This window comes from Coenobita brevimanus, unplaced genomic scaffold, assembly GCF_032717465.1.
Source record: "Coenobita brevimanus isolate Jiangsu-jjx unplaced genomic scaffold, ASM3271746v2 jjx.HiC_scaffold_2802, whole genome shotgun sequence".
NCBI classification, from domain to species: domain Eukaryota; kingdom Metazoa; phylum Arthropoda; class Malacostraca; order Decapoda; family Coenobitidae; genus Coenobita; species Coenobita brevimanus.
Genome location: NW_027643766.1, coordinates 1 through 26,575, shown reverse-complemented (window position 1 = coordinate 26,575; position 26,575 = coordinate 1). Strand labels below are relative to the sequence as shown.

Sequence of the window (26,575 nt, the reverse complement as noted above, 5' to 3'; positions counted from 1 at the left end):
TATATTTACATGTAGTATATGGCTATTAATCTTATGTGCAGTACAAAACTGCACCTGTGACCAGGATATCTACTGAACTCTGTTGCCTTCTGTCATTTTTACACATCCATTTAATCACTATCATCCCCGTACATTTGAGCCTACATATCTCCTCCTTGCCCTGTCTCACTACCATACAATATTACACTCCTAACACATCCTGCACACAGGAACTCCTTAGAACAGAGAATAAAACTACAGAGTCAACTCTCCTGGTGGCTGCTCACTGGAATGATGAGGGTTCAAGTGGACAGATTATTGTATGCCTTTGGACAGCTTACCTGGAAGCTGTAGCTGGCAAGACGCCTCTCATGGCTCGCAGTTGACTGATAAGGTTTGGCGTTAGAGCAGCACCAGCACTCAGAGGCACCAGGTGCTTTGATAACCAGATCTCATCACTTATACTGACATCAAAGGGCAGCACTATGCTTCCACCAGCCACCTGAAAGAACACCATATTTAATGTACATGGAAAGCACAATGTCTACCACTCTCTTAACTCCATCTAAGCATCAATTCCAAAGGCACATGAACCCCTCAAGCCACACTCTAACCAACTGACCACTAAATAGTTTGGACCTACAAGGAAGTTCACAATATCTACACCGGTCAATTTCATAGTATTAAAATATATCACACTTAAAACAGAAAAATATCATGTAAAACCTGCTTTGACATTACATCAAATACATGCTCAACAGTTTTCTGTTTCCATTCTGTCGTAAATAATGAGAGTACACAATCGAAGACCGTCCACCTTTTGAAAATGCTTGAGATATTGCGCAATATTTTTCTTTTTTACTGCAAAATCAAAGCATAACAATGGTCGGCAAACACCTGATACTGTAAAAGCTATTTTCACCAACAATTTTTCTGTTCTAAACACAATTTATGTTCATACTACAAAAATTGGTACATGTCAATAGTTTCAGCCTCACTACAGACTTGCAAGTGGCCAATTACTGTACTCCCATCAAACAAAAACCCCAAAATATTATTGGAATTGGCCAGATGAAGTGACTGAATTTCTGCAGTACTGTACCTCATATTCAGATCCAGTCAAGTCTGAAGCAACAACAAAAAATGCATTTGACATCAATCATCATCAAATCCCACAGTGCTCCATATAAACGGGGGCCTTGGGCCAGGCTTCACAGCTCCAACAATTAAGGCAAGGGTGACCAGCTTCACTTGCCCCAACAGCATTACGTGAGCAATTAACCCCAAACAACACTCACATGGAAGCCCTTACAGCTTCCATCTGGCTGAAACCCCTTACCCCACTAGACCACCAGCCATCATTTGGTTATGTGGTACCACCGTCTGTAGGAAATGTCTTCCCGGGTCACAGAAATCCATCTGGCTGGTCACTCAGTGTAACAATCAGAAAACACAGATAAATTAGTCTTGTCAACAAGGCAAGAAAAGTGGACGTATTTGGAAAGACTGGACAGATGTCTTTTGGGGCCTTTGGTTCCTTCTTCCTTGCATAATAATAATTTTTTGGAATCAGAAGCATCTTGTTATTTGTGTGATATGCTTATAGTAGGGGAAGGGAACTGAAACAGTACAATTTCTTCGATTGTGGGTGGTTGCCAGAAGCTGGCGAAACTGTTGTCCCCCTTTACACTAAGGGAAATTGTATACTGCATGAATATTGGGTGTAGGGTTGTGAGAGGCAGACCAAAAAAGACCTGGGATGAAGTCATACATTGTGACCTCAGGGATAAGGGACTGAACAGAGAGGCTGCTGAAGATCGAGCAACATGCAGAGCTGCCATTAGGTGACCAAGGCCAATGAATGCAAGCATGTTGGGGCCTTTATAAATGAAAAGATGTGCGAGAAATATAATGCTTTTGGTAGTGAGACTCGTTTCATTTAGTTTCGTTTTGTTTTTCAAGGCTCCAATATGCTTGCATGCGCCGGCCTTGATCACCTAATGGCAGCTCTCCATGCTGCTTGATCTCTGGCAGCTTCCCTATTTAGTCCCTTATCCCTGAGGTAGCACTCAATAACCTCGTCACAGGTCTTTTCAGTCTATCTTTTGCTACCCTACCCCTAACATTAACACTTCTCACTTTCTGCGCCCAATTATCATCCCCAATCCTCTCCACATGGTCAAACCATCTCAATCTACCCCTCCTCATCATAACACCATTACACTCCAGTCCCAACCTACCTCAACTCTTCCATCGTAAACCCAGACCCCCCCCAGGCCTCACACTCAGGGATGCACTGCACATCCACCTAATCACTGCTGTTTCTGTTCGTTTGAGCCCGCGAATATCCTCTTCCTTTACTGCTCAGATCTCACTACCATACAGCATTACACTCCTAAAACATCCACATACAAAGATCCCTTAGTCCAGAGAGAGAGTCTTCTCAATGTCAGGAGAGGCAAAAGCACCCTGAACTTCTTCTAACCACTCCTCACTCTAGCCACAAGGCTAGCTCCTGCCTCACCTCCAGCACACAACATGTCCCCAAATACCAAAACTCTTCCATACACTCAAGAGACTCACCACCAAGATCAATCCTTTCACACCTGACAATCTCCACCTGCTCTCCCCGACACACTGCACACATGAAATTAGCATTATCCAACAGTCTACTTCTAATACCACTATATCTCTTAGGTATCCACTTATCACATATACTGCATTATCTTGCAGTCTACCTTTAACACCGCTACATCTCTTATGCATCTTATTATCACACACACTGCATAAGATGGAATTATTTCCCACACCCTGGTGGGAAATCATACATGGCCACTCTCCCCTTATCTGACAGTACTGCCACCAGCCCTAGATACCATCACCTTCATTTTATCTGTATTTACTCTTAAGCCCTTGTGGCCCATACCAACTCTCCACTTCCTAAATCTTTCCTCCGCCTCCCTTTTGTTCTCTGCAATCTTAGATGAATAATTGTTCTGTCGACCCCCATTGCTTACCTCAGTGATAAAGGGAAATTAAGTACTGTAGCTAGAAAAAGTGGGATAAGGAGAGAGAGAGAGAAAGAGAGAGAGAGAGATGGGGGGGAGGGGAAGGCATGTGTGGGCAGGAACCAGGTGTCACTCACACCACATCATGTACTCACAGCACGTCGACTCAACCAAGGTCAAAAGAATACAACAGGTCAAACCGTGGCTGGACAAAAACACGTCTATCTTCAAGCATGACATCACGCAGCCAGCAGTGGTGCTCGCTCACTCAGTTCTCTTAAGGTCACCGTGCTGTTCACAACTACTCAGTGCATACTAATTTTGCAGTATCAACTACTTGCTGAACAATGTTATGGTTCAATGCAGCCATAAATAAGAAAATAGACAGAACTGAAGACTGCCGATCTTTTTGATGTTTAAGAAACTGCCCCTTCCTTTTTTTCCAGCTAAACCAAAGCATAACACCATCCAGCAAGCATTTAATTTTAGGTCAAAGTTATTTTCACACAATATTTAACTATTTTAGATGCCATGTATGCTGGTACACTGAAAATTATTAATGTTGGTGTTTTCAACTTCCTTGTAGGCCAAAAAACACAAGCAGCCAATTGGTGGCACTGGTGATGTGATGTGTAGGGGAAAACTAAGGCAATGTGGACATGTGAAGAGAATGGAGGATGAACACAGAGCGAACACACCTATGAATGTGATTGTGGACAGCACAGCACCAAGAGGCAGAACTGTGAAGCCGGGATGACATTCTTTAACTACCTCATGGTTTAGGAATTGATAAAAGATGCTGCCAGAGACAATGCAGCATTGAGAGTCACCATAAGGTAAACCAGGCAACACATACCACCAGTTACAAAGCTTTCCCATCAGCACCACAATCATCATCAAGATCTTTCCCATACCAAGATGGAGTGAGGTAGGGTCTAGAAAGCCAGGAAAACTTGATAGCATGAGATACTAAACAAAGTCTGTCCAAATGAATAAGCCACATTTCCATTTACTCACCATTCAAGCTTCCAGAATCATGGCTCCACACCGCTGGTAAAAAATAAATAAATAAATAAATAAAAACATTCTGCACATGGCTCCAAACACTTTTCAAAACAAAAACTAAATGAAACTAACCTTGCGTCCTCCCAGTGTAAGTACGTGTGCAAGTGCTGACACAGGAAGAGGGCCGGTGCGGGTACGATACACCGTGCTGGCCGTCTCCAAGAAGGCTCCAAGGACACTGCTGCTCAAGTATGCATTGGACTCCTGAAAAGTTGTTAGTCTTCTTTAGCCAGTGTTTACTACCCATTCACCATCATCATCATCATCATCAATCTCCATCATCAATTTCCATCACCATCATCATCATCATCAATCATCATGCAACACCCCACTATTGTCTCTAGCAATGGAGAGGGCAGGATAACAGAGAGTACAATCACCTGAAGTCAGCAGTATGCTGGCTCTACACTGAGTAAGAAGCCAAGTGGTTTTCAGTACTTAGGTAGGGTTTTCTTCCTAACACTTTCATCCACACACTCAACAACAACTCAGTGCTTATAAACCTGCTTATTCATTTTTGCCTCACTATGTTTCTTCACATGTTGCTCTCTGATAAATCACTTCCATTCCTCTCATCCTTGGCTGCAGTCCTACCAACAAATTCCATGCTTTACTTCTATACATTAGCATGGGAATAACAATACTGTCATGTAATGTCATCTTACTTCCATGCTCACTTTCCTGTTCCTTGTCACTTCCCTCAATGTATCTGCAGCCCTCCTCTGCTGTTCCTTTTCTCACACTTCAACCACTAAACTATCATCCATCATCACTGCACTACTTAGATACTTGACAGCATTCATGTCCTTACTTTCCAGACCAATTAACTTTACTACCCACTCTGTGACTTCATTCTTCTCAAAAATCATAACTTTACTCTGTGCTATGTTCACTTTCAAATATTTCTTGCACACATTCCCTAACTTATTTGTCAAGCTTTGCAACTCCCACTAATTCTCACCAGCAGCAGCAAACATCAGTACAGGCAATTGCCATACCCTGCCCTCTCTCACTAGGAACAAACCCACATTCACTGTCTTACCCTGCATTTCATTTCTATAACACCAGCCATATTCAATATATACAGTAGTCCATCCATTTATCCATCATAATTCAGCCAAAGCCATGTCAGATAATGCATTTTTCGGCTAATGCAATACTAAACCCCCACCATCTCCACGAGGGACTTAACCCCTACAAGAACCTTACATTGTACTGCACCGTAAAACTATCCAAACACAGAAAAAACAACCCCAAATAGTTGTCCTCATGAGATGGTAAGTCATGGTACTCTATATTATATACTGTAGTACAATATTAATGTACTGTGCATACAGTGTACTGTACTTAGTAGTAATTCATGCTGAAAAAACAGACATGCAGTAATGTAATAAATGAAAGACAAGTACAGTAGAATGGTACAGCATTTTACAGTAATACAGTACATACAGCTACTGCATACTGTACTCACTATATTGTAGTACTGTAAAAGATTTTGTTGTTTTTCCCATGTGGTGGCATAGAGGAGACATCATAGTACATTATCATGTAATTCACTGACCAGCCTTTGCTGAATTGCCAGATTATCTCCCGCCTCTTCTCAAGAGACAGGGCAATCCTTGGACACTTGGTAGGAGGAGGAGCCATTCACACACATGCCAGCATAAGGGAATGCAACATAAACCCCTAAAAGAGCCCTGGTGTGGCAACAAATGGCACAAACTCCTTAACAAACTTATTATGGACCTGTACTGGACAGCCTCCTGTGTGTGGCTGAGGCTGAGTGGGTAGGCAGGGCTTTGTTTTGGCAAGCATTGTCTGTGGCAGGGAACAGTAGATGACTTGAAAAATTTGGTTTCCTTGTGCTTTGTTGGTTAATGCTGTAAAACAGGGATATTGCTTTAACCAGCCAGATTCTGTCATTTAATGACAATTGTTGGGTAACGTAGCATTGGACAACCAGGGGGTTACTGTAAACTCATCAACCATGGAGACTCATACATCTCTGTTCTGATCCAGCAGTCAAATAAAACAACCTGGTTCACATACTGTCATCCCTGCACACCCATACAAACTCTTAACAGCATTTAACAGTCTCTCACCTAATCTATATACAGTAGAACCCCGGAATTCGTAAACAATTCGGTCCTGGAGGCTGTACGAGTTGCGAATTGTTCAAAAACCGAATCTTTTTTTCCATAAGTAACAATGTAATTTACATTAATCCGTTCTTTAGTATGGATGAAACAGTAGATTTCGCCATACTATAATGAATGGCAAGATCGGAGACACGGGTTCCACTTTCAAACTTTGCAATGAGTTCTTTTTTCAGCCCAATTGTTGTTCTCACTGCTTTACTTTTAGCTCCAGCTGACTCACTGCTCTCTCGGGGTCCATGATTATGTACAATTTTCTAACGAAAATACCTGTACGTAATTCATCACAAAGTTTAATCAAGCCTGTATGACTGATGCCTAGCTGGTGGAAGACAAAGTCAGACTGGCGACCACGTGGCACCTACGACGCCGCATCTCTTCGTGCGAATAACGGGTCACTGTACGAAAACTGGAGCGATTTTTGGGCGAAAGGGCTGTACGAAAACTGAGTTGTACGAGTAAAGAAGTGTACGAATTCCAGGGTTCCACTGTATTATAATTTTTTTTTTTCTTTTTCAACTTTGGGAACAGGCTTTAACAGACTATTCCCTTAGACCCAGCAGTCCTCCTACATATCACACACCTTCACATGACACCTCTTCAGCGCCAACACCCACTGTCCATATTGAATACAGTTTAATTCCCAAAATCTGAGAAAGTCAGGATCAAGAGGCTTTTGGAAAACTGATTTGTTTTGGAAAACCGAAACTATCTTCCCATCAATTATGTGCACTGACACCCACCTATTTGGCCTTCCCTTAAATCTTCACTGTATCCATCATCACCATCATCATCCAATCCTACACTGCCCCATGAGGAACATAGAAGCCTGGGACTAGGCATGTTGGTCCTGACATTTAAGGTGAGAGTGACCAGCCTCATTCATCCCTGAGTGGCATTACGTGAGCAATAAACCCCAACCTCCCCTTGGATATAAACCTTCTCCAGCTCAATCTGATTGGAGTGGCATTATTACCCACTAAACCACCTGGCACCAAAATTTGGTTATATGGTTACCGCCCAGCGTAGTACAGGAAACCATTTGGCTTGTAACTCAATGTAGAGTCAACCACAGGCAGAGGGAAGAGGAAAGAATGAAGGAAAGAGAGACAGAAGAGGGAGTGTAAAGTCACTCGTAGGCAGAAGGACGAGGAAAGAATTAAGGAAAGAAAGAGAGGAGAGGATGGAAGGAAAGAAGGATGGAGGAGAGGAATGGGCAGACACCCAAGGGCACCACCACATCGAGTGAGTGGATGGTAAGCTACCCCACCTACCAACACAGCATCCATGCTATTACATATTATCACGGAGTCATGGGTTTCATAGTTTGGATTTGAAAACTCAGCAATGAACAATGACAATTAATTTTTGTCACTGAAGACAGAAACACTGAACAAAACTTATGAAATCAATCTTGTGGTTCAAGTTAGTTCACTTGAGCTGGGTTGCGTAACTGTAAGCCGCTGTGGCATTTCTTTTAATAGAGCAGTGACCCTGAAAGCTAAAACAAGACTTGTTGGGGGGTTAATATATTCTTTAACAATAATCTTTTAGCAATCTGACTCAAAATTCTTTTGGAAAATTGGCACAGTACTTTGGGAAAATCTGGAATTTGGATTTTGGCAACTGCACCATAGATGCTAGGGCTGTCTCATACAGGACTAGTGGACTGGTATTAGTGGGGTGTTTTTATGACATGCTGGTACCCCTTATGAGAGATCAGTAAGGTTTGTTTTAACAAAATTTAAATCCTTTAGACTGTTCCCTGCCCCTGAAAGGATTTGAACCATTTCCACTGGGACAGCAGGTCACCTCTCTACTGACACAGCCACCTTCCATGTCAGTCTACTCTGTCATACGCACTCTCCACATCATACTGGCTAATACAGATAAACACAGCTTGTACGGCAGTACAGTAAACACAGCTTGTAAGGCAGTACAGTAAACACAGCTTGTAAGGCAGTACAGTAAACACAGCTTGTAAGGCAGTACAGTAAACACAGCTTGTAAGGCAGTACAGTAAACACAGCTTGTAAGGCAGTACAGTAAACACAGCTTGTAAGGCAGTACAGTAAACACAGCTTGTAAGGCAGTACAGTAAACACAGCTTGTAAGGCAGTACAGTAAACACAGCTTGTAAGGCAGTACAGTAAACACAGCTTGTAAGGCAGTACAGTAAACACAGCTTGTAAGGCAGTACAGTAAACACAGCTTGTAAGGCAGTACAGTAAACACAGCTTGTAAGGCAGTACAGTAAACACAGCTTGTAAGGCAGTACAGTAAACACAGCTTGTAAGGCAGTACAGTAAACACAGCTTGTAAGGCAGTACAGTAAACACAGCTTGTAAGGCAGTACAGTAAACACAGCTTGTAAGGCAGTACAGTAAACAGCTTGTAAGGCAGTACAGTAAACACAGCTTGTAAGGCAGTACAGTAAACACAGCTTGTAAGGCAGTACAGTAAACACAGCTTGTAAGGCAGTACAGTAAACACAGCTTGTAAGGCGATACAGTAAACACAGCTTGTAAGGCGATACAGTAAACACAGCTTGTAAGGCAGTACAGTAAACACAGCTTGTAAGGCAGTACAGTAAACACAGCTTGTAAGGCAGTACAGTAAACACAGCCAGTAAGGCAGTACAGTAAAAACAGCTTGTACGGCAGTACAGTAAACACAGCTTGTAAGGCAGTACAGTAAAGTAGTGCTGAAGAGGGAAGCATTACTGTGATGACACTGATATTATCTGGCAGCTATGCATTGTGCTGACACAATCATCCCTCAAATCCCTTCCTGTCTCCTCAAAAGAGGATGATGGACTGCAGCAGTGCAATTTTAGCCTGCAGTTCACCAGGTCAGTGTCCAGATAAGCCAGGGTAACAACAACAACAATGATAGTATACCAGTATACTGTATATATTATCATAAATATAGAATGTAATAATATAGACACATAATATATAATAATACACTGACCTGGAAAGTGAGGCCTGAGAAGGTAGGACATGGAGCCTCAAAGTCAATGATACTCTGACGAAGACACAACGGCACCAATACACTCGAACACTGACTCAGCTCTGTATATGACTGGAAAGAAAGAAAGAAAGAGAGAGAGAGAGAGAGAGAGGAAAATATAATAAGTAACAAGTTCCACTCAAGGTATTACATTCATCTGCTCGTTTGTTTATAATGACCGCACCATGCTTGCATGCACCAGCCTTTGTCAACCAATGGTGGCTCACCACACCACACAATCTCTGACAGCCTCTCTATTCAACTCCTTATCCCTGAAGACATACTGTATGACCTCATCCCAGGCCTTTTGCAGTGAAATGCCGTGAAGGGAAACACCTACCACTTTAGATGAGCTGGAAACTTGTTTTTAGACTTTGCTGGCTGGGGGACCCTTGGGTCAAAACATCCCAATTGAACCCATGTAACAACTGACTCAATATACCATCAATTACTATGCTATGGATTATTTTTTTCAGAGCATCATCATCATCATCAAAGGAGGGTGTGCCGTGCTGTAGCTTAGGAGTTCCTACTTTATGATTCTGCACAAAATTCAGATGGCTGGCATTCATATAAGCTTGATGGCATTAATAAAAACCCTGTGTAATTAGTTACCTGTACTATGGCTGCGTGTGTGAGTGTCCTGGCCTGTGGTGTGGCTGGGTGGAGGTGTGGGGGTGAGGTGGCAAAGGTGAGGGAATCCTTACTGCCATATTCATCTGATATATGCTGCAGGATGCCATAACTCACGCCTCCCATACCATTATGTACATCACTTAGCACCTGGAACCCCTGAAAATATACATCATCAAAATTACTATCATTCATTCATTGCCAGACGCCATGTATCCCAAATGGGGAGGCCAACGTCTTAGAGTTAATTGTTTTACATCATCACAGTCATAATTATATCATCATCATCATCATCCTACCCTTTATGTACATCACTCAACAACTGGAACCCCTGAAAATATGCATCATCATCATCATCATCACCACCACCACCACCATCAACATCACCACTACCATCATCACCATCACCGTCACTGTTTTGTCTCTTATTGTCATATGAGCAGGGTGGCTCTGATTCTCATTCAAGGCATAAATCAGATGAGTTGCAAAGTAATTTCAGACATGACTGACCACCAATGCACCCAAACACTATACTAACACATACACACATTCAATTGACTATTTCAGTTAGAGGAACAAATAGGCACCCAAACACCACACTAAAATGGTCAACTATTCAATTTATGATCCCGACTCCTATTTCAGTTACAGGCACACACACGCAGGGGTAGAGATCATGTCTAAAAGGTCCTGGTCATGGATTTCTGTTCTGTATCCCAGTTTTGCAAACTGCTCTAGGTGCCAAGTCTGATTTTCCCAGGATGATCACATTCCAGTCTCTCTCTCTCTCTCTCTCTCTCTCATCAGCCTTTCCTTCGTTATCACCTACTTATATTTCCCTCCTCACCTAACCTAACAGATTACCGAACCGATGAACAAACTAACCTAACCTGCTACTAAGAAAAAAACTAACCTAACCTACTCTTTCTTGGATATGAAAAAGTGCAAAAAAATTATATTGAAACCATCCATCCACCACCCAATCCTATGTTGCCCCATGAGGAGCGTAGGAGCCCAGGGCTAGGCAAGTTGGCCTTGACATTTGAGATGAGAGTGACCAGTCTCACTCATCCCCAAGTGGCATTATGTGAGCAATCAACCCCAACCACCCCTTGGATATAAACTTTCACCAGCTCAATCCGACTGGAACCCCGTAATTACCCACGAAACCACCAGGCACCAAAATTTGATATTATATGGTTACCATCCAGCATAGTTAATGTTTGCTGGTGTACAGGAAACCATTTGGCTTGTTACTCAGTATACAGTCACTTGCAGACAGAAGAGGAGGGATGGAAAGAAGGAAGGAAGAGAGGAAAGGACAGTCACCTGAGGACAGCACTACATCGAGTGAGTGGATGGTGAGTGCCCCCACCTACAACATAATAATAATAAATAATAATAGTTATCATCTTTAAAAAATCTCACTATCCTGATACAGTAACACCCATCTGAAGGCTAATGCATAAAATAAAATAATAATGATTATTAATGATAATAACAACAACAATCATCATCATCACCATCATCATCCGGACCTCCTTTCCCACCCTAGGGTTGGGTGAGGAGTAGCAACGTCCAGACAACACTAATAATCTATCTATCTATCTATTGCCAGACCCCTTAATCCCATAAGTGGTGGCCACAAACAAATCACCCTGGCCCCCTCCATTTCACTCCCCTGCTCCCAGCTCACACCCCCCTCTCTCATATACCTCTCCACTCCATTATTCCATCTCATCCTTGGCCACCCCCTTCCTCTCCAGCCCTCCACCTCACATATACTCTCCTCGTCAGTCTCTCGCTCTCCATCTTCTTCACACGCCCAAACCATCTCAATGTTTCTTATAACGCTTCCGATCACATCCACATCCACACCTCAACGCTCCTTCACTTCCTGATTTGTCAGTCTGTCTCTCCATGTGACTCCACAGGCTCCTCAAAGAACTCATTTCCACTGCTCTCACTTTTGACTTGTGTCCCTCCAACAAGGTCCAAGCTTCTCTTCCATACATTAGAGTTGGTATCACATTGCTGTCATGCAGTGACATTTTCACTTCCATGCTCATTTCCCTGTTTCTTATCACTGCTTTCAACGAACCAGCAACCTTTCTTCCTTGTTGTACCCTTTCAAGCACTTCACCCTATAAACTTCCATCCTTATTCATCATCACACTACCCAAGTTCTTTAATACCTGGGTAGTGCGATGAGTAAGTACGATAATAATAATGATACCATAATAATAATAATAATTATTTACAATACCGACAGCACTCACCTGAAGGCTATTGCAAGATTCAGCCAGCCGTCTGATGCGATCTGTAATCTCCTCCTCAACCTTCTCACAGCAGTAGACAGCCGAGCCAGACGGAAAACTCCACAGGTCCTCCTCCCCCTCCTCCGCAGCCCCCCTGGCCCCCTGGATCATTATATTGTCTAGGAGATAGATGGAGTCTGGGTGAAAGTGAGGCCGCAGGAAATCAGACCAGACCTTGACGGACTTGGAGAGGTCGTATATTTTCTGTGATGAAGGTACACTGTCATTCTTTGTTTTACTGGTGTTGTTCACATCATCTGAAAGAAAAAGTACATCATCATCATCATCAGCAGCAGCAGCAGCACCATCATTATTGATTTTATTATTATTATTATTATTATTAATCATCACCATCATCATCATCATCATCATCTCATCAATGCACAAGTGGGAGAACTATCATCATCATCATCATCATAATTATTGCCACCAAGTGCACAAGTAAGTGAATAATCATCATCATCATCATCATTTAGTACAGAAGCAGGACAACTATCATTCTTATCAATCATCGCTCCGATCTTTTTTTCCAACAAAAGGTGGGTTGAGGTAGGATCTGTAAACAAAGAAAGACAGAATGAAATTGAATCATCATCATCCTGATCTTTCTCCAGGGCCATAATTTATGGGGGGATAGGGGGACTGTAGCCCCCCCAATATTTTCTGTTCTGTATATTAATTTGTCAAAACTTCAACAAAGATTTAGGGTTCAGTAACAACTCATGAAACTGATCAAGTTTGTAAGTATAATATGATACTACATGTCAAATATTACCATAAATCATGTTGACACAACTATTTGATACACACCGTGGCAGTATTATGATGCTCTTCAATGTTTACGTTGCGTGGCAATGCTGTTCTTGTCATTCGCCAAGTGTTGCTCTCTGTTGCCTTCTGGCCTGTGAGATTATTTTCTCTAATGTGTTTATAATTATGTTTTTGTGTGTTTTATTATTGTAACTCTATCTACTGACTGAGAGACTTGCTTCACGAGCACAATGAATTTATTGACATGACGGAGAGATGAAAAGCCATGTTTGCTCATGTCTAACATGTTTAATAAATTTTTATATTTTGTGCATATCGTATAATGGAATCTGTATATTTTAGTGTGTGTGTGTGTGTGTGTGTGTGTGTGTGTGTCAAATGAAGCTATATATGAGAACTTTCTGTACAACAACCCACAGTTATACGTACAACAGGTGGTGGCATATTAGAGGTCTTTTGAGACACCGGTACATTATTTTACATCATGCCCCCTGTGCTGGAACAACCCCATTACAGTGGTCAGACTGCAGCTCAAGTAAAACATAAACAAATAAGCTGATGTCAAATAAGAACTTCAACATACCACTTCCAATAGTGTCTACAAGTGGAGCTGACTGTACTATACTGGTAGCTAAATATATCACTAACAATTCAAATCCACTCATTCAATACAGTGGTTTCAGGTGACCTTATACTGAATGTCATGCCAAATATTTTCCTGGGATGCACTTTTGCTGCATTACCTGGTAACTATTTAGCCTACAATTATATACCTACAGTCTTTTACCTTAAACTAGGCCAGGTTTTTGTTCTCTTGCATTTATTTGATATACTTCAATGGTACTGAGACAATACTACAGCTCTACATCCCAGGGCCGGATTAACCATGAGGCACTTGAGGCACTGGCCTCAGGCCCCCAGATTCTTTGGATAAAAATATATGCCATCAAATTTTTATGATATCGTTAAAGATTTTTCTGGAAAGAAAGCTAGAACAGTGTTTGCTTAAGTTACCAATAGTTATGGGCTTTGATTTTTGAATAAACAGTAGTAACAAGTAATTTTTTTTTTTTGTTCTTGCAATGAGAGAGGGGGGTGTGAGTTGGGACCAGGGCAGTGAAATGGCGGAGGACAGGGCGACGTGGAGGCAATTTGTTTGTGGCCACCCCAAATGGGATTGAGGCATCTGGCAATAGATAGATAGATAGAGAGTTAGTTGCATATACATTTAGGGTTGGTTGAATTTTGATGATATCATTGAAAAATTTTCTAGAAAGAAAAGTGTTTAAGTTACTAAAAGTTGTGGACTTTGTTTTTTGACTAAACAACAGTAACAAGCAATTTTTTTTCTTGTTATTTACATGTACATTTGGGGTTGGTTGATTTTTGATATCACTGAAGATTTTTCTAGAAAGACAAGTGTTTAAGCTACCAAAAGTTGTGGACTTTGATTTTTGAATAAACAATAGTAACAAGAAACTGATTTTCTTCTGATAAATTACCAATATGCTGGGAATTGGCAATTGATTTATTTTATGTTCCTGTAATTTACATATATATTTACGGTTGGTTGAATTTTGATGATATCATTGACGAATTTTCTAGAAAGAAAGAAAAGTGTTTAAGTTACCAGAAGTTGTGGACTTTAGTTATTGAATAAACAGTAGTAACAAGCAATTTATTTTTTGTTCTTGTTACTTACTGTCCATATATATGTTGGGCGTGGGGGCCCCCAAGCTGATCTGTGCCTCAGGCCCCTATTAAGCTTAATCTGGCCCAGTTACATCCTTTCCATAACCCTTCATCATGACTGGGATCATAGTCTGGCATGTATCTCTTATTGCAACTCACTATTCAATACAGGGAGATGGAAATTTTAGGCCAAGTCTGAGTAAAAAGAGTATCATTATCAAGTGGGTGCATTCCAATTGGACGCATCCCATAGTAGGTTTAAACCCAACTATTACTTAGGGTTAATTGCTCACATAATGCCACTAAGGAATAAGTCACTGTTCATTCCTGCCTTCAGTGTCTGGGACAAGTAGCCTGGCGCCAGATTCCAAAACTCCCAAAAGGGAGTAATAAAAGTGTCATAGGGTAACACTGAACAACAATCAGCTTACCTAAACAAATATCTTTATCTTCATCAGTGGGTGCAAAGTATCGTGCATCCTCTTGCTCCAGATCCATCAAATACTGGTTTTTCTCCAGCGGCTGTTGATGTATCAAGTCCACAGGTCCATCCCAGGCCGCCTCACTGGTGGACGGGTCTGTACGCACAGGTGTGTACAGGCTCCCACGGGCAGATAAAGTGTGTAGATTACCTTGCACGTCGATGCACAATACTCGTGGTGTGTATGTTTCTTGCCTCTTGAAAAGAAAAAAATAATTATTACACATGAGCAGAGGCATGTACAAATGTAGGTGAATGATTATCACTAGCCCTGGGAGGTATTACCTGGCAAGTGGTGTGAGGACAAAAGCCTAGTGCTTGACCCTACACAACACTCCCAGGCACGCTTACACTCAAACTCCAGGTTAACACAAACACAAACATACACACCTACAATCTAATCCCCTGGGAACTCATTAGCTTCGGATGGATGCTGGACAAGAATAAAAACTGAATAAAGCCCATCATCCTATGTAAGGTTGGCAACAGTAAGGACACAGTCATAATTTATTTGGAAAAAAAAAAAAAAAAAAAAAAAAAAAAAGTTGTTTATTGGTGGCTTATCAGTGGTGCTGGAGCTACATGGCAAAGTTTCACCAATGTGGTATTTAAAAAAAAAAATGCATAGCTAAAACATGTCAGCACAATGTAAACATCATAGTCAAGGGAATATTTTGACTGATGAATCATATCCTAATTATTCCAGTAGTAATCAATACTAGAATATCCAATAAAGAAAAATTTCAAAGTCGCAGACTAAAACATTAGTCAGAAAATTAAGCAGAAGCCAAGTATAACTATACTAGCATGTGTGTCCTACAATTTATCTTTAAGTTTTTAAACCACTTTTAAATATGATAAATATAATCCAGAAAAAAAAAAAAAGGACTGAGGTCCCAACTTCCTCATTTGATGTCTAATTAGCCATTAATAAGAGGTATGTCTGATATTCTAACACAGGTAAGATGTACAGCCGCACTGGTAAGTAGGGATACACATCTGCTCATATTATCTACTGCAGAGTCTACTGCTGGTGAGATAAGGAACCGTTTCACTTACTGCCTGCTGCACTGACCATCAGTGTGCCAATAAGTGAGAGAATTTGTTCAAAATCTTACCAGCAATGGATACAATAGTACACAAAATGAGTAGATGCGTATCATTTCTCCTGAACGTGACTGTGCATGTGAGTGAAAGCGTTGAAAGTGTTCAGAGAAATACTTCGAAATGGTCTAGCCACATGAAGAGAATGGTGAATGAGAGACTAACTAGAAGAGTGCATCTGAGGGCAGGAGGGAGAAAGGGAGGGAGGGAAAAGTAGGGGGAGACCAAGAATGAGATGTAGGGATGGAGTGATGTATATGATGGGGGGTGAGTATGAGTTGAAGGAGAACAGTCAATGGCAGAGGACAGACCAACATGGAGGTAGTTTATTTTAGCCACGCCTTATGGGATTAAGGCATCTGGCAATAGATACTTATAAGTAGATAGCAGAGCTGATCAAAAAAGTATTGGTACATATTGTACTTCATGTGAAACAGTCAGACAGAATAGACTGACTACTGCAAAATCACAGATGATTCTATCCTACACTAATCCCTGCCGTGCTGCAGATCTCGTATAAGGCACAATGAAGGTCTGCACAGGCCAAGCTGCAAGCCTCATATGACGTCCAATTTACTTTAGTTATAAAACAATGACTCAGGAAAGGTAAACTACCTTACAAAAAGGGGAAGTGCTATGAAGATCACAGTGATCATATAAGCTAAAAACTTTTCAGTAAACAAGCAAGTTTCTAAATTCTTACTCATCATATAAGTGAATAATTCCACATGAAGCAATCATTATAATATGCGTGTGCTGTATGGTACCAGGCCATGATGAAATGCAAGGGACAAGAGTTTTTGTTTTTCCTTACTAGGTACATCAAATAAGCTACAAAAGGACAAATAGCTGAGCCAAATTAGTTAAAAGAGTATGACATGTGTGGGTATTTTCACTTGAGGGCAGCATTCCCTGTGTGGTGATATTGAGTCATTCCCAACTCAGTTCTGCTCAGAAATGTCAATGCAGGACCTCACCACATGTTATGCTCAGTCTGCCTCTATTTCTCCACTCCATAGTCATACCTGTGACCCTTCTCAGCCAGTATCTCTCCCTCCTCCTCTCAGCATGTCCAAACCATCTCAACCTACTACTCTGCATCATTTCTTTAATATTCTTTATGCCAAATCTCCTTTCAAGGGATATGGAAGTTGTTGAGGGAGATTTGTTTAACCAGGCAATTGAACAGACCAGTTATAAAAGTGACACTGCCACCCACCACATGAAGGAGTCCCTCACCAGAGAGGACAGTAAGACCTCATAATATGCCAGGGATGTGATCCAAATTGTCATAATTTTTCATTACAACTGTTACTGTTAACCAGGACAAATGCCAAATTACCTTTACATGTAGCAAATGAATTTCAATGGGAAGTGTTTCTGCTGTTTACTGTGGACATAACATCCATCCATCATCCAATCCTACGTTGCCCCATAAGAAGCGTAGGAGCCCGGGGCTAGGCAAGTTGGCCCCGACAGTTAAATTTAAAAAATAAATAAATTACTTACAATGAGGGCCTATTATACACTGAAACCTTTATAATTCTCTTCTGTGCTGTCCTCCTTTTCTTCCCGTTTCACCCATCCCTCCTGTCACTTTTTATCACTCTTCTTTCCACTTCAGGCAGCTCTACAGTGGGAGGCAAGCCTATGGTTTTCTCTAACCCTGGAAACTATTTACAGTGTTGGGTGATAACCAAATACAGTAATGGGGTAATGCCATGCCTGCTATGGTGCCCCTGTTAACTGGGTGAAGAGATGTAAATGCAACATCCATAGGGGATCCAAACCATCACATTCTTTTCCCCACTTCACTGTGGTGAGACACTGTCTACTGCAAGGGAACATCAGTTCACTGCAAGGGACAGCCCTGCAGGGGCAATTGCTTGCCTGTGGTTGATGGGTCTGCTTGGTCAGACAAACTAGGGTTACTCAACAACAAACAACTCTTGCACAAGAAGTGGTCATAACAAAATATGTCCAGGCTACTCTGTTCTTATATATAGCTTCAGCTCTCTTAACCATTCTTCTCCCATTATCAAATGTCACCTACAAATAGTCTGGCCAAAAACAGATTCACAGAGGCTACTTGCTCTCAACAAGGGTTACAAAAAGCAAGGTACAAATATCTTTAAAAAACAATTACAAAATTACACAAAACTGCTAAAGCCTGACAAAGATCCATAAAAAACTGCTGCTGAATTGTTTCATTTTATTAATAAAAGCTCCATATGCCTGCATGCATTGTTGGGTCACCTAATGATGACTCCACAATGCTCTATCTCTAGCAGCCTCTATTCAGTCCCTAATCCCTATGGTAAATGTAAATATCTTAATCTCTAGGTATAAAACCAATAATGTGATATGGTACTTACAATGTGCTGCATAGACTCACCTGAGGAGTGAGGCCTTCTCTGAATAGAAAATCATGATTCAGGTCCGTAGGTTTAGTGCTGTCATACACAAAGCTGGCTTCCTGCAAAAGAAAAACAATTATTAAGGCAAAGCACAAACTCTGAAATCTGAAATTCCAAAATCCTGATTCCAAAGAATTTATGGAAATGCAACATTTTAGAAAGTAAAATCATTGCGGTAATCATGTAAAAAGCATGCAAAAAAACAGCCTACAGTACCATGAAGAGTAAATGCAGGGAGGTATGTTGTATCCATAACATATCATCTACCGCTATACTTGTCTACAAATAACGTTTGTCTTCACATGTTCACTGACTGTGAGAGGACATGTGATATCAAAACACTCCCATGGCATGAAAAAGTATTTTGGTAAAGCTGAAGTTTTTGGAAATCAGATGTTCAAATCTGGGAGGTTGTACTGTATATAAATATAGTGCACACACACACACACACACACACACACACACACACACACACACACACACACACACACACACACACACACACATACACACACACACTGCTTAGGTGCTGGTGGGAATGCCTTCAAGTGGTGGCACTGATGGTGCCAGGTGGCTTTGTTGTCCATTTATATGTATGAACATCCCTTGGCTGCCTCCCAAGCCCCTACATGAGGAAGATCGTAGAATGCTGGACAAGGGCAAATTCAACCTGCAGTTCACTGGGTTCACACTCAGACAAAGCTGAGGCCAAAACGATACCAACAAAGCGACTACAACCAAATCACCTCCACATTGGCCTGTCCGCCATCAAGCTGCCCTCTCTTCAATGCACACCATTCTCATCCATACATGACCAACACACATTATACAGTGAACTGGTATGTAATGAACTGCTTATAGGACAAAAAATTTAGGATCTATTTTCAGTATTACAATAGCATTTTTGGTCATGTATACGATGATTATGATCCTGTACAATGCCTCACTGGTCAATGTAAAATTGCTGTTTCTGCTTATACAAACTCCAGCACACAAGTTTACAGCCATCTGTTTGTTCAAAGAAGGCCCTTGAAGTTGGTCACTATTGGGTGTGTTAGTGTCAGTGATGGGACAATAGAGTGGTGTTGGAAGTCATGCAGTATGTGAGGTGCAGTCAAGTGAAATAACTACCTGTACCAGTTTATGTGAGCTGAAAACTAATATTTGAACTTAATTTTGGTGGTAAGCAGCAAGTGAAGAGCAGTGAAATTACTAGTTGTGGTGGTAGGTGGTGGCGACCATCATCCACTCACTTGATGTAGTGCTGCCTACTTCTTCCTTAGCCTTTATCATTCTTTTTCTGTGCCTCCCCTCCTCTCTTCGTATTTCTCGCATCTTTCCTGTCACTTCTTATTGCTTTTCTTTCCTTTACAGGTGGCTTTACATTGAGTGACAAGCCAAATGGTTTACTGTAAGCCAAGAAACCATTTACAACGCTGGGTGGTAACCATATAACCAAACCATACGTGCTCCCTACGTGTGAACAAGTGGGTTGGTGGAGGGTTAGTGCCCCTCCCCTTAAAACAAATAACTCAAAGTCAAATGGCCACCCCTTAAGGGATTATGGTGTCTGGCAATAGACAGATAGATAGACATAGTGAACTGGAAACTACTTTTTAGACACTGTTGGGTGAATGACCCTTGGAGGGGGAAAAAATAAAATATATCCCCACTGAAACCATGTTACATCTTAGTCAATATACAGTACAATATATAGTTATGCATTGGATTTTTTGAAACATTCTCCCTGTAAAATGTAGGCAAACTGTACCTCTCCACTCCTATCTTAAACTTCATCCTCAGTCTCCCTCTCCCCCTCTCTCATTCCATCTCACTCACATATTCTCTCTTCATAAATCTCTTTCTCACCGTGCACTCCACACAGCTAAACCTCCTCTGGCACTCTCCTCTCCAGGTACTCTTATTATTAAGAGACTGCCTTCCTCCACAACTCTTGGGAATTACATAACAGTATTTGTAATCCTACCCACTCTACACCCACCACACACACTGCTCAGTACTTCCAGTTCCACTTCCACTCCACACTCCACACACACTGCTCAATACTTCCAGTTCCACTTCCACTCCACACTCCACACACACTGCTCAATACTTCCAGTTCCACTTCCACTCCACACTCCACACACACACTGCTCAGTACTCACACTTCCACTATTCTTACTCCTAACTTTTTGTTCTCATGCAATACCAAGGTCTGACGCTATCTACTTATCTACTGCCAGTTGCCTTATTCTCATAAGGGGTGGTCACAAATAAATAACCTCCATGTTGCTCTGTCCTCTGCCATTTGACTGCCTTCCCTCCAACTCACCCCCCCCCCTCATATCTCTACTCCAGTCCTCCATCTCATTCTTGGTCTCCCCCTCCTCCTCACTCACACTCTTGTAGTCACTATCACATTCCCTACCCTCTCCACAACCCATATATCAATAAGGGAACTTACACACCTTCATGCAGTGCCTGTACAGTTCACTCACTCATCTCAGTGCTTAGTATCAATGCCTCCACAGTCCCAGCCACCTTCCTTCCCTGTCACTCTATTTTCCATTTCTATCTATCTATCTATCTATTGCCAGACGCCATAATCCTGTAAGGGGTGGCCATTTGACTTCGAGTTATTTGTTTTACGGGGCGGAGCACTAACCCTCCACCAACCCACTTCTTGACATGCAGGGATCACGTATGGTTTGGTTATATGGTTACCACCCAGCGTTGTAAATGGTTTCTTGGCTTACAGGAAACCATTTGGCTTGTCACTCAATGTAAAGTCACCTGTAAAGGAAAGTAAAGCAATAAGAAGTGACAGGAAAGATGGGAGAAATAGGAAGAGAGGAGGGCAGGCACAGAAAAAGAAGAAGTAGGCAGCACTACATCAAGTGAGTGGATGATGGTCGCCACCACCTACCACTATTTCCTTTGTACATTATCTGTCTTTTCTACTGCGGCACTGAGATACTCAAACTCCCCTACCAACTCAAGGCTCTCTTTTACCTGGATATTATTACATTATTATTATTATTATTATGGGAAGGAGAGGTATATGAGGGAGGGGGGTGTGAGCTGGGAAGTGAATGAAATGATAGGGGACAGGGCGACATAGAGGCGATTAGTTTGTGGCCACCCCTTATGGGACCGAGGCATCTGGCAATGGAGAGATAGATTGACAGACATATTATTATCATTACTACAGGTATTATCATTATAATCATTATTATTATTAATATTATTATACGCCTATTATAAGCTACCCACCCAGGGCTACTGACACAAAGGTTCTAGCAGGGACAAACCTAACTGAGAAAACAGGGTATAAACAAGAAGAAAATAAAAATTACTTGCTGCTTGTGAAAGATTAATTCTCACTTAATCCTCCCGAACATTCAGTTAACGCCGTTACCTTCTCTATCAATAACATTATCATTTAGTTAACCCTGTTATCTTCTCCATCAATAACCAATAACATTCAGTTGGTCCTATTATCTTCTCTACAAATAACCAGTAACATTTAGTTAGCCCTTTTAGCTTCTCTATCAATAACTGATAATACTGGCCGGCATTCACCTTCTCAATCAATAACCAATATTTTTATCTATTTACTTGGACACCACATGGTACAAAGACAACCTCCCATAGTGACTGACCTGCAAGTTCCACCAGTGTGTTCCCACAAAGCTGGCATAATGGCCAACTTGAAGGGTGATCAGTTCTCGTGTGGTTGTTGACATCTGGCTTATTAGGACGTGACTCACTCCCTCATCTTAAAGGTGGGGACTCACAGACTTACTGCTGCTGAAATAATGTATACAGTATTAATAACACTTGCTGCTGTTAAGCTACTTACTATACTCTGTCCATCTGAAATTGATCTAAAACTGCCATATTTGTATTCCTGGTCGATCAGTCAAGTGTGATAGGAAGTGTTAGGAGAAACACACTGAGGTGGTTTGGCCATGTGGAGAGGATGGAGAATGACACACTGACGAGGAGAGTGTATGTGAGTGAGGTGGAGGGGAGGAGAGGGAGGCCCAGGCCATGGATGAGATGGAGGGATGGAGTGGAGAGGTATATGAGAGAGGGGGATGTGAGTTGGGACCAGGGCAATAAAATGGCAGGGGACAGGGAGGCGATTTGTTTGTGGCCACCACTTATGGGATTAAGGCATCTGGCAATAGAAAAATACAGACAGATCAGTCAAGTCTATTTCAATGAAATTCACATCTTTTAAAGTTTAAACTGTTCCTTGTTCCAGCCAGAATGATTTGTTTGTGGCCACCCCTTACTGGATTAAGGCATCTGGCAACAGAGAAGATTAGGAGAAATACACTGAGGTGGTTTGGACATGTGGAGAGAATGGAGAATGAAAGACTGACTAAGAGGGTGTATGTGGGTGAGGTGGGGAAGGAGGGAGAGGGAGAGGTAGACCCAGGATGTGGTGGAGGGATGGAGTTGAGAGGTATCTGAGGGAGGGGGGGGGGGGTGGGGGGAGGGTAGTCAAATGGTGGGTGACAGAGCGACGTGGAGGCGTTTTGTCTGCGGCCACCCTTTGCGGGATTAGGGCGTCGGGCTATAGATAGATAGATAGATAACAACAGACAGATAGATAGATCAGTCAAGTCTACATCAATTAAATTCACATCATTTAAAGTTTAAACTGTTCCTTCTCCCAACCAGAATTCAAATCACATTCACTGAGACAATCACCTCTCTACCAACTCAGCCAGGTTTGTGAAGAAGGTACTGTAATATCACTGGCTGCTGGGTACAGTATTTCCTCTTGGGCCAATAAAGGTCTTTGCTGGCTGCTAGGATACAACATCAAAGCATTGTGGTGGTGATGTGGATGTGATAGAAGGTGTTAGGAGAAAATCTGTACTGAGATGGTTCGTCCATGTAGAGCAAATGAAGATTGAGAGAATGACTGGAAAAGTCTATGTGAATGAGATGGAGGGGAGGAAGGGGAGACCATGGATGAGATGGAAGGATGGAGTGGAGAGACACATGAGGGAAGGGGGGAGAGTACTGGATAAATGGCAGCCTGATGGTACAGGACACAGTAACATTTGTTTGTGGCCACTCTTTATGGGATTAAGATATTACCGTCCTAGAACTGTTTTTATGCAATGATCTTAAGTTCACTCATTCATTATTTTTATAAAGGCTCCAACATGCTTGCATGCATCAGCCTTAGTAACCTAATGGGGGCTCTCCACACTGCTCGGTTCCTGGCAGCCTCTCACTTCAGTCCCCTATCCCTGAGGTCACGCTGTATGACTTTCTCCCAAGTAATTCATAATAATCCCAAATGGATGTGACAGATCTTGGAAAAATGAAGTGGTTCTGAATATCCACAGCACTGATTTCTTAGTACTAAATACAGTAGACCTTCACTTTATCAAACTAATTGGGGGGAAGCCTGGTTTGATAGAGCCAAAAATTCGATAAATCCGAGGGTTAACTACCAGGGATGAATTCAAAAGCTTGACTGAAAATACATAACAACAATATCATATCCTGGTACTGTAAATGCAAACTATACCCATTTTACACTAATCTGGCCCATAATTGCAGGTTATTTCACATCCTTGTCATAGCATTCCTTCATGACTAGTACATTATCAGGGTTCCCCAGTATCATAACTATGCAATCATAAGGGAAGAGAGCAATTTCAAGCCATACTGAAGCACAACTGGTAAAAAGCACACACAGTGTACACTGTACTGCCCCATTTATCAACCTTAGTTCAGTATTGCTGACTAGTTTGGCAGACTCTATGGTGACTTCACTGTAGAAGCAATTTGGAATAAAAAATGGGCTGGTAAGGTCTTCCTGCTGCTGAAAACTAAACTGTCCATTTCCCAGGCTTTTATACATACCGGTACTTGGTAAATAAGGAAGTAGGTAAAGGGAGATTCTCTAGCTTATATCTCAGTCTTTACTGCATCTATATAAAAATAATCTAAGCCAACCTAATATACTGTAGTCTAATCTACCCTAACCTAACAATTTTAGCTTCATGTAGCCTATATTTCTTCTAGAGAAATTGTCACTCACTGTACAGTGACGTTGGATGAGGATGAAATGGAAAATGTGAGTGCACTTAAGTACCGGTACATGGGTAACGTGATACGTAAGGATGGAAGTGTAGAGGATGAAGTGCTTAAACGATACCGTACAACAAGGAAGAAAGGTTGCTGGTTCTTTGAATGCAGAGATAAGAAAAAGGGAAGTGAGAATGGAAGTGAAAAAGTAACTGCATGACAGTATTGTGATACCAACTCTAATGTATGGAAGTGAAGCTTGGACCTTGTCGGAAAGACACAAGTCAAGAGTGAGAGCATTGGAAATGAGTTACCGGTATTTGAGAGGAGTATGTGGAGTCACATGGAGGAGGAGTGTTGTGGTGTGGATGATAGGAAGCGTTAGGAGAAACACACTGAGGTGGTTTGGCCATGTGAAGAGGATGGAGAGTGAAAGACTAACGAGGAGAGTGTACAGTATGTGAGTGAGGTGGATGTGGGGAGGGGGAGGGGGAGGCCGAGGATGACATGGAGGGATGGGGTGGAGAGGTATAGGAGAGAGGGGATGTGAGTTGGGAGCAGGGCAGTGAAATGGCGGGAGACAGGGCGTCATAGAGGCGATTTGTTTGTGGCCACCCCAAACGGGATTGAGGCGTCTGGCAATAGATAGATAGATAGACAGACATTCTGTAGAAATATCACTGGTCACTAAAGATTGTATAATTTATTCATGACACCCAAATTCTGCAAAAATAACATTACTGTCCTGCAGAGGGTAATGGGTCAATTTGGAATCTCATTCATTGCCAAATTCTTCAGGTTAGGTTAGGTTAATTTAAGTTTGATTTGAATCTGGCTACATTAGATTAGGTTTGGTACAGTTGTGTTAGGTCAGGTTGGCAGAGACAAACTATTAGTGGCAGTTTGACTATGGAACCATATCAACCTAAAAGTCTGACATTGCAGGTGGCTGCTTGACACGGTTTGCATTTTAAACTGGTGGTTTTATACTGATTATCTTCCTGTAAGCCAAGAAACCATATACAACGCTGGGTGGTAACCATATAACCAAACCATACGTGCTCCCTACGTGTCAACAAGTGGGTTGGTGCCCCTCCCTGTAAAACGGATAACTCAGTGTCAAATGGCCACCCTTTATGGGATTATGGTGTCTGAGCAATAAATAGATAGAGGATAGACAGATAGACAGATAGATAGATATCCTTCAAAACACTGGCTTTCAACAACTTTCTAATACAATCACAATGATTATTACGTAAAAACAAACACCGTGTGTTGCCTAACGGGTGAGATACTCTTAACAAAAAATAGGGGGAAAGCTGAGAACAAAATCCCGAAAGCAACAGTAGAAAATGTAATGGCAGGGAACGAGAAAAAGAGTACTGGGAAGAAAGAAATGCAAAGATTAAGTGGCTACTTTGCAGAAGTAAATGGAGAACAAAGATGCAGAAGACTGCGAAAGCACGAGGGACGATCGAAGGCTGTGGCAAGTGTAAAAAGATGTGGTTAGGAACACAGATAATGGGAGTGAAGTCACGAAGTTTATAAGGTCCTGGTACCATGCAGGATGTGGCAAGGTAAGCAGAGACTATTATAAAGTTCTACAAACAAGAAGAGGCAACAACATGGATTTGCACAAGATGTGCTCTCCCAAGTTCTGAAGAACTTTGAGGAAGTGAAAAAACTCAGGGAAGAAAACAGAAAGATCAAAAGAGAGATGGAAGAGGGGAAAGAAGAAAATGAAAGATTGAGTGGACAGGATAGAAGACCTAGAGAACAGAAATGGGAGAGAAAAGAAGACACAATGGTAGAGCAGGCAGTAGAAAAGATGAAGGGCATGGGAAGAGAATTTGGAGAGAAAAGATGACAGGCTAGTAGA

General features: G+C 41.7%; 1 protein-coding gene across 1 annotated transcript; it reads right to left on the bottom strand.

The window, feature by feature from the left end:
• Positions 1-320: 320 nt before the first annotated feature.
• Positions 321-22,382, bottom strand: LOC145390078 (protein misato homolog 1-like; the record flags this gene model as incomplete). The annotated part of the gene is made up of 8 exons (XM_080265148.1): positions 22,299-22,382; positions 18,615-18,695; positions 15,066-15,312; positions 12,133-12,428; positions 9,836-10,012; positions 9,182-9,292; positions 4,125-4,256; positions 321-481 (listed from the first exon to the last, which is right to left on the bottom strand). Coding segments are annotated over exons 1-8 (1,289 nt in total), but the record flags the coding sequence as incomplete, so codon positions are not given.
• Positions 22,383-26,575: the final 4,193 nt, after the last annotated feature.